The following is a 14,015-nucleotide window of genomic DNA, read 5'->3' on the forward strand; positions in this document are numbered from 1 at the left end:
TACGGCCTTCAAAATGAAATTCAGAGAAACCATTTTTTCACTGATATAAACGCCAATCTTGGGTGTGTGGTTACTTTTTCCTATATGTGCATTGGACCCGAGAACACGTAGGTCCAAATCACTGCAATACCGAGACTCCCTAAGTTTGAAAGACTCAGACACGAATTACATAGATATCAATGTGAGTTTACGTCTTGCATCTCATTTGGAATATACACGTACTGTCTGACCCGAAGGTCATAAAGTTATGAGAATGAGTTGTGTTTTCATCTAAGCCAATCAAAACTGGCGCTTCAAAACGGCGTCTTCTGCGATTTGTTGACAGAAAATCTAATGCCGAATCTTAAGATCATGAAATGTATGATATCCAGCTCTGACGAATGCGTGCATTTCCCACAGGTTATATACAGTAAGATATACTATTGTATGTATGTATGTATGTATGTATGTATGTATACATACATACATACATATATATATAGTTCTTTTCCAGCCTCCAAATATGCTATTTATTTTTATTATGTACGTCTTTCAGAATGGGTCTCAGCCAGGGTTTGGCGAAGTTCATATTAATTCTTTTCAACATCATCTTTTTGGTAAGCATTTTGTATTATACATTATTGTCGTTAACATGCTTTCTATAATATCCTGGAATAGTTACGTGTATTGGTGGAGAGATAGATAATACATAAATGAATAAATAAATAAATAAACAAATAAATAAAAGCGAATAACTAAATAAATAAAGCGGATAATTAAATAAATCAGAAAGGTGGCAGACAGGAAAAAAGAAGGATGGAACAAAGAGAGCAAGTAAATAAGGTAAGTATGGAAATAAGAATGCAGGTCAGTAAGCAAGTAGAAAGAAAGATAGGATGGAAGGAATTTGTATTGTTTCTTTAAATTCTAATAATTTTCATACACTGAATTTTTTTTAGCCTCATTCTTTGACTAAGTAATCCTTATTTAATTATTTAAAAACCCAAAGTGACCTGTAGCGTCGTACCCTCACGAATTGTCAGCATTAAGTGATTGACGTGTTTTGATTACCGTGAGATATGATTGTAAATTAGTGATATGTAGATTAAACTTTGCCCTGACAGCCTTAGTTGAACTATAGATAAAAAGATACGATTCAAAATGGTTAAACCTGTACGAACATATTAGCACTTCCTCATGCATACACCTTCCAGTCGATAAACATGTATAACGACTAGAAATACCATACGGAACTGAGTATAAGTAGATGTAAATTCTAATTGCAAAGCGTGCTTTGAATTATACCAGAATGAAAACTATATATATGTGTGTGTGTGTGTGTGTGTGTGTGTGTGTGTGTGTGTGTGTTATAGCTGTATACGGTTAAAATTTGTGTATTTCTGAACGTACTGCGATACGTACCACGGTATGCTGCATTTATAATAGGGGCCAACAATTCAATGTTCTGGAGAAGGGGCCTGACACTTTTTTAAACTTTAATTTCTGTTTGTCAATAGTTGGAAAAATATTTTGCTTTGATTTATGGCAATTAACACCATAATATATTCATGATATGATCTGGAAAAAATATTAATTATCTTGAGATAAAACAAAATATTTGATCTCAAAAGAAAATCTCGGTCCCACCACGCACCCCAAAATTAAATATCAAACACCTTATATTCGATATATTTACTATGTATATGTCATCTGTTGTATACGTTGAGTCTAAAAGCTGTAACTAAAGTGGGATGATTAAGTTTACAGCTGATACTATGATATTTTACTGACATTTGAGAGCCAATTGGTCAAAATTGAAAATGTTGATACAGAAGCCAACAATCTGCTATCTACACTGTTGGTATAATAATGTGAAAACACTTTATAAAAAACACACTCAACAAACGAGACAAATATTTAGTGGACTTGACAAAATTACCCGAAATTCATACAGGAAATAAGTGCGCTCCCTAAAATATCGTAGGATGATTCGCAGTCTTACAAAGGAATACATATACCTAACACATTCACATACGATAGTAAATAATTAAAACATGCATGTATTTGTTGTTTTTTTTAAATCAGAAATTTTTCCGAAAGTTGGACTTTGCTCGATTACGTTTGACAACATTCTATTTGGCTACCGCACTGCCATATGTGACACGTGTAAAACATGTTATTAGAGGAGCATAAACATGTAGACAAACTATATATGTGTTTTGTTCTGAATGTGCGGAAATAATGAGTTGGATGTTGCTTAGGAATATGTCGAAGCCGTCAAGCCGAGACGTATGTTCCTACGCCGCATCAAACAAGTTCTTTCCTAGACTCGGAACAAAACACTTACGTAGTTTTATACTTATTGCATATCCCCGTTTTAGTCACACATTCTTTTTAGTTTTTGTTATATAAACTTTTAAAAATATGAATTAAGTATTTGGCGTTTTATCAAACGTAACGTACAACCTCTGACAAATCCCCATGTGACGTCAATTACCTGGGTTAGGCCTAAATATATATTGTGCAGTGGTATCATCGATCTGTCTGCATTACTGAGACGGTGATTTAATATTTAGCTTTGAATGTTTCAAAATGTTGAATGGGATATATTAATCGATTTAAGCTGCAGTCATAGACAAGTGATTTTTTCTTACTTCTCTAATGGAACATAGGTTTTAGACCAGTAAGTTACCCTTTCTTCATAGACCATACTTACTGAATATACACACTCTACTTCCAATAAAATTTCCCTGCAAATTTCACAGAATAACAGTACTTAAGTACATTACTTTTTATGCAAAAAGCTCATTATTTTAGAGTGCTTTCGAACTGTCTATATTTCATGTATTCATTACATTAAATTATTGATGCATTATATTTAAAGGTGATAATTTAGGCGTATTGTTTTTATGAAAACGACGATTCAGTCTGTTTCTAACACGCGGACTAGACTTTTAGAATTATTTTGGATATATTTAACAAGAAATTCTAAACAATATGGTTCTGTTTTCTTCTCTTTATACTTGTACAGTAGCAAACTTACTCCTTTCAAAATATAATTACATAGACCCCCCCCCTCTCTCTCTCTCTCTCTCTCTCTCTCTCTCTCATGTTATATGTCACTTTGCTCACCAGCTTCAATTGATAACTCATTGTCAAACCCTTCTGTCCAAGATATTGTTGTCCAGCTCAGCTAACTCTCAGATCTCGGGATGCATACCGTAAAATACACATAAACTACTCTTCGCCACTTAGGGTACTCTCCCATTATCCCGAGCGGGAAAAGCGGCCATTTTCACCAGATATGATTGCATTTCTTAAATTTACAATCGTGTGTTTGTCAGTTTTAATAATTTTAAATGTATAGCAATAAATTATTCCGGATACATTATAAGTGGACTAATATTAAATATTTCATGTTGTTAAAGAAATTGCAGGCTGTGTGTGATATTGAAATTGAAGGTGTTAGATACAGAACCCCAGACTGTATCGCACGCTGAAAACAGCCATATAAGATTAAATTGGTATGTAATTAAAATATGTTTGTAATATTCACCATTAATTTGTGACAGATACTAGTAACCAGTTTGCAAAAAGAAAGTTAATTTCTTAAACGTGTTTTTGTCATGAATAATGAAAAACGAATTTAATATCTTTGAAGCCGTAACAATATTGCTCGGGAATTTTCATACATTCCTTACTGACGGAAACCACCGACGTACCGGTACAGTGAAAAAGCGTGAACTTTTCTGTAATATGTTATAAAAATATTTTAACATTATTCTTTCTTATAACAGCTTTCTGGCATCGCCATCCTTGGAGTTGGAACATGGCTGAAAGTCGACAAGAATATTGTCAACATGCAACACTTGATCCAGTTCGATTCGAAAGATCCATACCTAGATAATGCCGCGTGGGTTCTTATAGGGTTTGGAGTTTTCGTTTTACTTGTCGGAGGATTTGGCTTCTTTGCTGCCGTCACTCAAAACAAGTGTTTCCTTGTCTTGGTAGGCATTTTGTTTTTATTTAATATGTTTTACCTTGAAAGCATTTATTAATAGCTCATCACTGATACGAGAGGACGGTAAAATGACACCTAGGGAACGAGAATTTAACATTACGTCAGTATTGTAAAAATATCACCCTATGCGGACAAGGGGAGTTGAATATGGGGATGAGTCACTAGTGGCACAATGGGAATTTAACATGGGGTTCTGTAACCACTGGGTCGGTATGGACAGAAGTGAATTTAACATTATGCCGCCATTTCGAAAATATTACCCTACGGGCACAAGCGGAATTTAATGTTCAAAATGTCCATAGGATTAACATCGTAGGCCACTCTAGGCACAAGGGTATTTGACGTTAAAAAAACATTTTTTTTTTAACATTGTCGGTCACTATGATTCCCTAATGGAATTTAATGTTAAAATGTACATAGGTCTGTGGGAATTTAACACTGGCTGCCATTTTAAGAAATAAATTGAGCATGTAAATGGTAACGATAATTATACACGGACTGCCATTGTGAAATAAATAGGATGGTATAAGGTCTCATAAAAAGTTAGCATTAGGCGTCACTATGGGGATCTAGCACCCTTAATAACAATCCAATAAACATCCTTAGTGACCTGCTTCTAGTGCGACCATAGACTTAACATAGAAAGTTCACATACTAGATGAAATTTAAAATAGCGTATGTAACCAAGTTACATAGGAAGACAAGTATTTTTAACCTGATTGCGCCCATAGATCCAGCATCGCCACCATTTGACTAAGACAAATGTCATAATGAAATTCCGAAACAGAAACAAAATTTAGTGGATATTAAAAACCCAGGAATATTTTAATTGAATGGCCGAGATAACTAGTAGTACTAAAATTCCGAAACTAACACTGAATTTACCCGTAACCAAATACAATATGAAAGCCCCATCCCCCCAGCACAACTAAAAAACAAAAGCAAAACAAGCAAAATTTATATTCGAAATATGTCCTAGATTATAAGTAGCATACATAGTATGAAATTGACACATCACGTAGCAGAGACTATCAACTACTCCGGAATGTTTGTTAAAATGGCAGAGACTAAAATTATAAAACTAAAATTACAAAACTGTTACGGAATTTACTTAAGACCAAAAGAAAAGACTAAACAAATGTGCACAAATATTATACTGAAATGGCTAGGACAAAAATGTACACTGAACTGCGAAAATAAAACAGAATTGAATTGACAGGCCCGCGAATGTTTTAAAATAGCGGACAATATAATGATGTTAAAATTACGAAACTGACACGGAATATTGCGGAGACTAAAATAGATACGGAATAAAAAATTGGAACATTGACTGATAACTTTAAAAATAAATATTTAAAAAAATTAACAATTTGGAAATTATTATAAACAATTTGCAAAAATATGAATGCTGTAACTGTAACAAAATTCCGAAATAAACAAGTATTAAAATTTACATTTAAATAAAAATAATAAAACAATTTTAAACATAAAATACAAACAAAAAAATATAAATATTAAAAAAATGTAACAAACAAAGCAGAATATTTATATAAAAAATTAAAACATAGCATTAAATAAAAAGTGATAACAAATTAGTTTTAGTTTATTTTTTCACAAAAATACAAATTATTTTTAAAAACTTAGAGATTAAACAGAAATTCAAAAAGAACAAAATTAAAGCAAATTATACAAAAATAATACTTAATTGAAAGATTTTATAAAGAAATACGTTGAAATAAATATCTTTATCAAATAACACCATAATTAAAAAATAAAATTGAATATTCTAAGATAAAAAAATAAAACAAAATAAACAAAATTTAAAAATTACGAACCTATTAAATTTGATAACATTAATTAACAGAATTACTAAAATCACTCCGCCGACCCTTATTTACCAACGTACACCCTTACGGTCCAACGAAGTCTTAGTGACCAACACAAATCTTTACTGACCAACACATATCCATACTGATCCCCACACGTCCTTACTGACCAACATAGTCTTAGTGACCAACACACATCTTTACTGACCAACTTATATCCATACTGTGCAACACACGTCCATGCTGACCAACATAGTCTTAGTGACCAACACACATCTTTACTGACCAACACATATCCATGCTGATCCACACACTTCCTTATTGACCAACATATCCATAATAACCACTACTCAATCGTAACGGACGAACAATTACAGATATAAAATTCTTGTGGAAAGGTGAAAGGTCAAATATTTGGAAAATTATGATGACTAAGACTTATTCCCAAAGACCCACACAGGTTCATAAGGTCAACCATCCACATATGCATGATGGTTACTAATACATACAATTACAATCCAACACCCACCTTTACCCCATAATACCCCCCACAAACAAAACGGACGAGGGAAAGGGGATGTACATGATAGTCACTAGCAAACATATATGCAATCCAACACTCACTGTTACAAATTGTTCACATATTTTATGCTGCCATAAACTTTAAAGGCAAAATATTGAAGTACCTGTTTAAACTTATCTTTGAATATTCCATACATGAAAACTCCATTTTTGTATTTGTTATAAATTTATATTGCGTTATTTACGAATAATTGCAAAAACAATTGTGTCCCTCACCAAAACTGGCACAGGGACTAAAAGTCTCTTATACTAACTGGGCCACTGAGGTATCAGTCGAGCAAGTAACTTGCTAATGCATAGATTATAGAGTACTGAACCAGAAAGAGGTTATGAAATAAACACAGATTCTATATCAATTTCAGAAACAGAAACGAATATAATTACAGTCATGGTCAATATGATCATCGATAGATCGTGGAAAAAAAGCCAAGAAAAAAATGATAACAATTATTTGATAGATTGACGAAAATAAAGAGCATTCAAACAGAAGGCGCGATCTCAGCGTATTTTCGAATTTTCCTAATATATACGTCGCACTGGGAAAATAAATACATCGGATCCCTTTTATTATCAAAATTACCAACAGTATCCCTTGAAAAATGAACTACAGTTCTTTGAAAATTGTGCACGGAGTATCCCTTAACAATAACCCCTTATTTTGTAACATACTATTCCTTATGGTTCAAATTGGTTTTTGCTGATCTTCCTTATCCATGTTAAAGTGAAGGGTTTAATGAAGATATCTGATTGCAATGTAAACTTTCTTTACCAAATGAAATAGAAAGATTTTTTTCTTCAAATATTCTTCTTCTTGTTTACTCTCTATCACTCGCTTGACCGATGGCTGTCTTATTTTCTTTTAATCATTCTAACTGATATACCTTAAACGTTTAGAAGGATTTGCGGTGATCTCTGGTAGCTGGTCAAATACTTGGAAAAAAAGAATTAGCAAAAGGACCTACTTAGAAAACTCATTATAATACTTCCGGTTTTACATGGTATAAATAGCAGATCCATATTGTTTGGGGCAATTGTTTCCACTTAAGAATTTTAATAAATAAAAAAGCCCTTTCTAATTTACAATTTGTTAGTCAGGTGCATAAAACGCACCATATTTCCTAAAAAGAAAAACGTGCAGTCAGTACACTACTATATTCGTGGCTGGTCGGCTTGTTCAGAAATGACGTCACAAATAAGAGCAAACAGAATCTTAGGCAAAGGAAGTCATGCAGTCGGAAGGTTTGGACAATCTTAATGGTGGATGTTAGGAATTGGGCTGGAGTAAATGTTACGAGAGAAACAGGTTTTTAATGTGCACATAATGTTTTTCAAAAAGGTTGACAAATCAACATTTTTAACATACTCTCCTAAATTTACCCTTATGGCTGTACTAAAAGGGTTTCTCATGGTTGACATGTTCTAAGTGCAGAGAGTTAACAATTTCAATTGAGGACATAAGCAATTGAGACTTTGTAGAAAAGCGACACCTTAGCTGACTCAAATGGCACTATTTCAACTTTAATGTGTGTAAATTTCAAACTGTTATCGGTCACTTAAAATATACATACTCAGCATGTTTAATTATGCTTGCAAAATGAGAACAATAATTTAGAATACAAGGTGTGTCTATGTTTTCATTTAAGCAGACACTTTTACACAAGTGGTTTGATGTGGAAATTTAATTTGATAGTTCCTGTACATGTTATATTTTCTTTAGAACGATGAAGCGCGGTGTTTCATACCTGATCACATACAGAGTCCTTGCAATGATTATAGTGGATTCTAGTACGCATCAATGATTTTAAAAGAAACATGGTTTTCACTTTTCTACATCGAGAAGGTACAAAGCTGATTCACATTTGGTTTAACTTCTCGGCTATTTACAATATTGCGCACAGCTCCACAAATGCTATTTGTCATGCAATATAATCTAACTGCTAACCGAAGGAGAATAAATATCAAACAATGTGATTTAGACTAAAAATAATAGTTAACTTATGTTTAATTAATAGTTGTTAATTATTTATTATTTTAAAAAAGTATGTATTTTATTTGCATAAACCGGTTTGATAGCGATTGAAGCACCTAAAAAAGCACTGGTCTTTGAAAATGGACGCGACGAAACGCATGTTTCAATGTTGGGATAAAACTAGCATATGAATATGATTAAATTCAATAATCAAATGGAAGTGACAAAGATAACTATAAAAAAAACAAGAAACTAGTCTAAGCTTTTTCGGAATGAATATAAAATTGCTTTTTACAATTGCTCTATTGTTAGGTTTTATTATTTAGAAATAGCATAACAGAAAGAGACCTAGGTTCACGATGGCAGAATTATTCCACTTTTCTTAGCTGAAAATATACCATTTTTATTTCAGTATATTGGATCTCTTGTCATTATCTTCACTGGTGAGTTAGGGGGTGGCATTACAGCTGCAGTGTTCAAATCACAGGTAAACATTGACGATATCTACAAAGTCCTCCATGCTATGGAACTGTTTAGATACAATAAAATTTATGCCAGAAATATGAAACAGAATGCATTTTGGAGCGTATCCATTAACCATACTATACAAGGATATGCTAAAGAAAAGTAATCATTGGATACCCATGGTAGTAGTCCCCTGATCTCATTATAACGCTATCGAGTGGTCACGAAAGGGATCGCGGTAGAAAAAAAGATGCTTTTTGGAGCAGTTTGTACTAGATCCATTCCAATCGCGTCAAGTGCTAGCTTAGATTTCAATGTACCCACATATGATGGTTCTGGTGAAAAGTAGTTCTTTCGCCGTGGATATTCAAGCAACAAATAAATTTCATCTTTGACTCAAAACAACTTGCTGGCGGCTTCTTACGTAGAAGTAGCCATGATATGCAGTATTATTTATATAAAGATTTGCTCCAGCAATAGGAATATGGTATATCAGAATCATACTATAAACCCTAGCGATAATTGACAGTTGGTTGAAACCATTTTCAGTTTGACCTTTTTCTTCTTCTTCTTTGTTTCTTCTTCTTGCTGTTGTTAGAACAAGATTTTTCAATAGAATTATGAGAAAGAAAGGCACACATAAGTACATCTTCACAACTGGGTCTCGAACTCTAGACCGCCGGCTTGATTAGTTGAGTTCAAGCACAGTGGGCGGATATCATTGTTTCTAAATTTAGTGTATTCACCAGTCAAAAGCTAGTATTTTATTTTGTCTGTAGAGGAAAGGAAAGACCTAAATATACAATTTTCGACGCAGTTCATTCTTTTATGGTCAAACGTTCGCATTTGGCATAATTTATCTTAACACTCTTATGTTTAGTCATCTTATGTAAGAAATTACTCGGACTAGTAAAATTAAGTCACTGTTACTTACTTCGTCCTTAATTGCTATACGATTACTGATTATCATCTGTGTATTCTTTCTAAAAAGCTATTCATGAAATATTTGCCCTATTTCAGTTGAAAATCTTCCTGGTTTGCAGCATTAATTCTAGCTCCTTTTCTACAATCCTTGTAGACATTACCTTTTGTTTTTCCTTGGTACTTTGTCTAAGTCCATATTCAAGTTCAGACAGTCTTCCCCGTTTTTTTTTTCATTGGTAGCGGTAAGTCAGTGAAAATAGTTTCGCTAGATCCAGCAAGATTAGGTGCACAAGAGATGATGAGCTATCATCAAATCATCAAATGTAACAAACAAAAAACAAAAAAGCAAAAAAAACAAACAAGAAAACAAAAAAAAAAAAACAATGAGGGATTACGGTTAGGATCGATGAGTCGGGACTCTGTGAGCATTAAAAAATAAATATGATCGGCTAGATATCTGTCTATACAAACTTCCTGTACCAACAACTTTCGTCCCTGATGTTATAAAGCAGTAAGTTGTACTTTCTGTCATATTTCGATAGTGGTAAAACTTTTCTGTTCAATTTATTCTCTTAATTTGTCTAAATTTTGCTGCACTTTTTGTTTCTTTCTGGTTGTATACATTCTGTCTTCTTTCTTATGTATTTCTGTTTCTAGCTCATGGATGGATTCAGAGTTAAAGCTTACACTCGCTTTAAGTTCATCACACATTTCCTTCAGAGCCCTCACATCAACCTTTGTTACCTTCCTCTTAGTTCTTATAACTTTCAGATCTCTTTTGAATTCCCCCATAATGTTTGAAAAGTTTTACTTTGTAACGTTTCGAACCTATCACACACCTGTTTGTCAAACCTTTCGAACATGTCTTTCATATCCTTTGGCATGTTAACCCATGTTTACAAGGGTCACGCGAGAGCCTATTCCAACATTCCCTTTGGATTTTACAGAATTGGAACTGCTTTGACTTCCACTTTTAAGTACCAGACCTAATTTATATGTAGTTGATGCCATTCTTTCTCTGACCAAATACCCATAAACAATTTTAAAAAGCCCAGGCCGGTGACTATTGACAGAATTTTACGATACCAATCAGTGTAGGTGGGGTGGCAATAATGCAGATGAATTACCAAATGCTCTTGAACATTTTAAACAAAACTTTTCACAGTCATTGATCTATTTTTTATTTACGTCCTGTCATCATTGCTAAAAATAGAGGTAAATCTTGTAAACAAATTTGATTCCAGGTTGTAATCGACAAATCATATATTATCGTCTGCAGATCTGGCTATATCTTCTTTGCATCTGTGAATAGGCTCGCCGGCGTAATTAAGTATACAAAACCTTCATCTCTGGCAACATAGAACTATTATTATTATTATTATTATTATTATTATTATTGTTGTTGTTGTTGTAATGTATGTTTCTTTTAATTACTGTAGGTCGAAGACGGTATGAAAACAATCCTTTTGAATACGTTCAAAGAATACAAGACAGGAAACATCGTTGCGACGGCATGGGATTTCATGCAGGTTTGGGTAGGTAAACTTCTATCGTCTATTATATTTAAAATCGATACATCGGTCGCTCAATCAATTAATCATTTTTATGATTGAAAATATTACTCAACTGACCATTCGACAAGCTAGCCGATATCTCAGCATGAACCACGCTTTGATTAAATGGAATTAACATCAAACAATACCAATTTACTCGGGTCCTTTTCATTGTCTAACATGTCTTAAAATCTCGATAAGAACGCAGAAAAATTGGCTTCAGGACTGATTTAGAAAATTATAACTCAGATCTTTGCTGTCCTGAAATATTTGAAAACACAACCTACTTCAAATCTTCATTTTCTTCTAATATATAGAATTTGATTACGTTGCATAACTTACATAGGTACTCACACAGTGGATTTATCATAATAGAGACATAACAGAAGGTGCACATTTTGGTCCAAAAATGCATTGTTTATTCATGTATAAATAAAGCAATTCTAATTTCAAATTGACTTGTAGGTTAGAAAATTGAGATTCAACGTTTTTATTGAAGCATTTTATTATATATAAATCATAACGCCCGTATATTTCCTGTCAGGCTGTAATGGGATTTTTATTAACGTGTTTTCAAAACGGTCAAACATTATATGTGAGGCTGTAATACACATGGGATTCAGTAACGTATTTTCAAAACGCCCACATATTTCCTGTCAGGCTATAATACACATGGGATTCAATAACGTATTTTCAAAAAGCCCATACATTTCCTGTCAGGTTGTAATACACATGGGATTCAGTAACGTATTTTCAAAAAGCCCATATATTTCCTGTCAGGCTGTAATACACATGGGATTTAGTAACGTATTTTCAAAAAGTCCATATATTTCCTGTCAGGCTGTAATACACATGGGATTTAGTAACGTATTTTCAAAAACCCCATATATTTTCTGTCAGGCTTTAAAAAAACATGGGATTTAGTAATGTATTATTTATCATGAGTCATAAAAGTGTAAAAAGTATCATCCACATGCTTTTAGATATTTTAAAATGTTAAGCTGCATATGTTTTTAATTTATCACGACCAGACACATTTGAGTGATTTAACTGTTTGATTTCAAGGGTGCCTAATTCTTTTGTATAAATATATTTAACGACTTCCACTCTTTTATAATTAAATTATATACATTCTACTTATACTGTACAGCCCGTATTGAAAGACCATACCTTCTATCAAAATATCAGGGTCTCTCAAGACAGGAGGTCTCTCATGACCGGTCATAACACCATACACTTTAATTCGTACATTTAAAAACCGGTTCTTTCAAGACAGGTGGTCTCTCATGTCAGTGGTCTTCCAAAACAGGTTTTACTGTATCAACACGTTTAATGTATCGTAATGAAGCCTTTCACATACTGTGGTGCTTTTGCTGTGAATTTTTGTCGAAAACTTTATTTGTCGCTAAAATCAATAAGAACGGTTATGCTCCAATGTACGCTTTACATAGGATGGTAAAAAACAACAACCCAATATTAAAGTATATCATAAAGATACACTACTACATTTTATATCCCAGTGTGGAGATGGTCACTGATAAATGGTTCCCCTGAATTGTAAAGAAGGGTGGAGTGGCAGGTGCGGATGGAAGTTTTTATCTTCTGCTTGACGAAGCGTCCATGGATCTACATCCATATATATATATATATATATATATATATATATATATATATATATATATATATATATATATATATATATATATATATATATATATATATATAATTTCCTGTCAATTTGGCCTCTTTAACTCTCTCTCTCCATCTTATGTAATTAAGGGAATTAAATAATCATTAAGAATGGAGAGAAAGATAAAGAGACCTAGCCAATCTTAATACAATTCTCATGCCTTTACCTTGACCGGAATTTGTGCATACAAAATTATAACTGCAAATATTTTATTACAAGTCTATAGTCAACAGGATCGACTGTCTGATCCCAGCATTGCTTGCCAGTAACAAGCGGATTAGCTACAACCTAATCTCTTGTTCGGTCTTTGTCTAGTAATAAATGAATACCCTTAATGGGCAAAGACAACATTATTCCGACTGTCACGGGTTCTGATACTGAATCTGATGACAAATTTACACAATGGAGAGGAACATTAACAAAGCTGCAGTCTACTCCTGAATAACAGCGCTTTTATTAGAAGAAGATTTCTCATAAAAATACAAAGTACCTGATAATAAAAGACTCTGAGGTGCTCCTGTGTCCCTTACAATTTTAATAGAGATATAATTGGCAGAATCACCCGCGAGTGATATAGAACTTTTCGACATGAATGGTTCATAATTCTCCATAATAAAATCAGACTGGGGTTCTTTTGACCCCAAAAATGTATTGCTGTCAACACATGACCATGACTTTGACCTTAGAAATAAGAGCATTTGGAATAGGTCTGTCTTGATTCTGTTGCTTATATTTCAATTTGTAGCAATAAAAGTAACGAGCCATTTCTTATTACAATAGATGCACGTAGGAAGCGATAGGGATTTTTGATCAGTCTTATAAGAAACGTGATTCCTAAAAGTTGTAGTAGACTGAGATTTGGAAGTGCTCGTATTACGCTAAAATAGCTTTTTACCAGAAGATTGTTGCGTGGAAGACTTATCGACAAAAGAAATTTTGTGAGTTAAGAAATAATCGTCAGCTGTACGAGAAAACTATTTTTAAAGTTTCGATGTTTTGCTCATCA

At 33.2% G+C, this 14,015-nt stretch overlaps 1 protein-coding gene across 1 annotated transcript in view; it reads left to right on the forward strand.

Moving 5' to 3' along the window:
* Nucleotides 1-14,015, forward strand: part of LOC149785104 (tetraspanin-6-like) — a 45,143-nt gene that overhangs the window by 8,410 nt on the left and 22,718 nt on the right. Inside the window, exons 2-5 of the mRNA XM_089978871.1 lie at nt 536-596; nt 3,777-3,986; nt 8,790-8,864; nt 11,206-11,301. Of these exons, the coding sequence (XP_089834997.1) occupies nt 537-596; nt 3,777-3,986; nt 8,790-8,864; nt 11,206-11,301 (441 nt within the window). The 5' untranslated portion in view covers nt 536. The remainder of the gene's footprint in view (nt 1-535; nt 597-3,776; nt 3,987-8,789; nt 8,865-11,205; nt 11,302-14,015) is intronic.

The sequence above is a fragment of the Sinohyriopsis cumingii genome, chromosome 13 (assembly GCF_028554795.1).
Source record: "Sinohyriopsis cumingii isolate HCF-2022 chromosome 13, ASM2855479v2, whole genome shotgun sequence".
NCBI classification, from domain to species: domain Eukaryota; kingdom Metazoa; phylum Mollusca; class Bivalvia; order Unionida; family Unionidae; genus Sinohyriopsis; species Sinohyriopsis cumingii.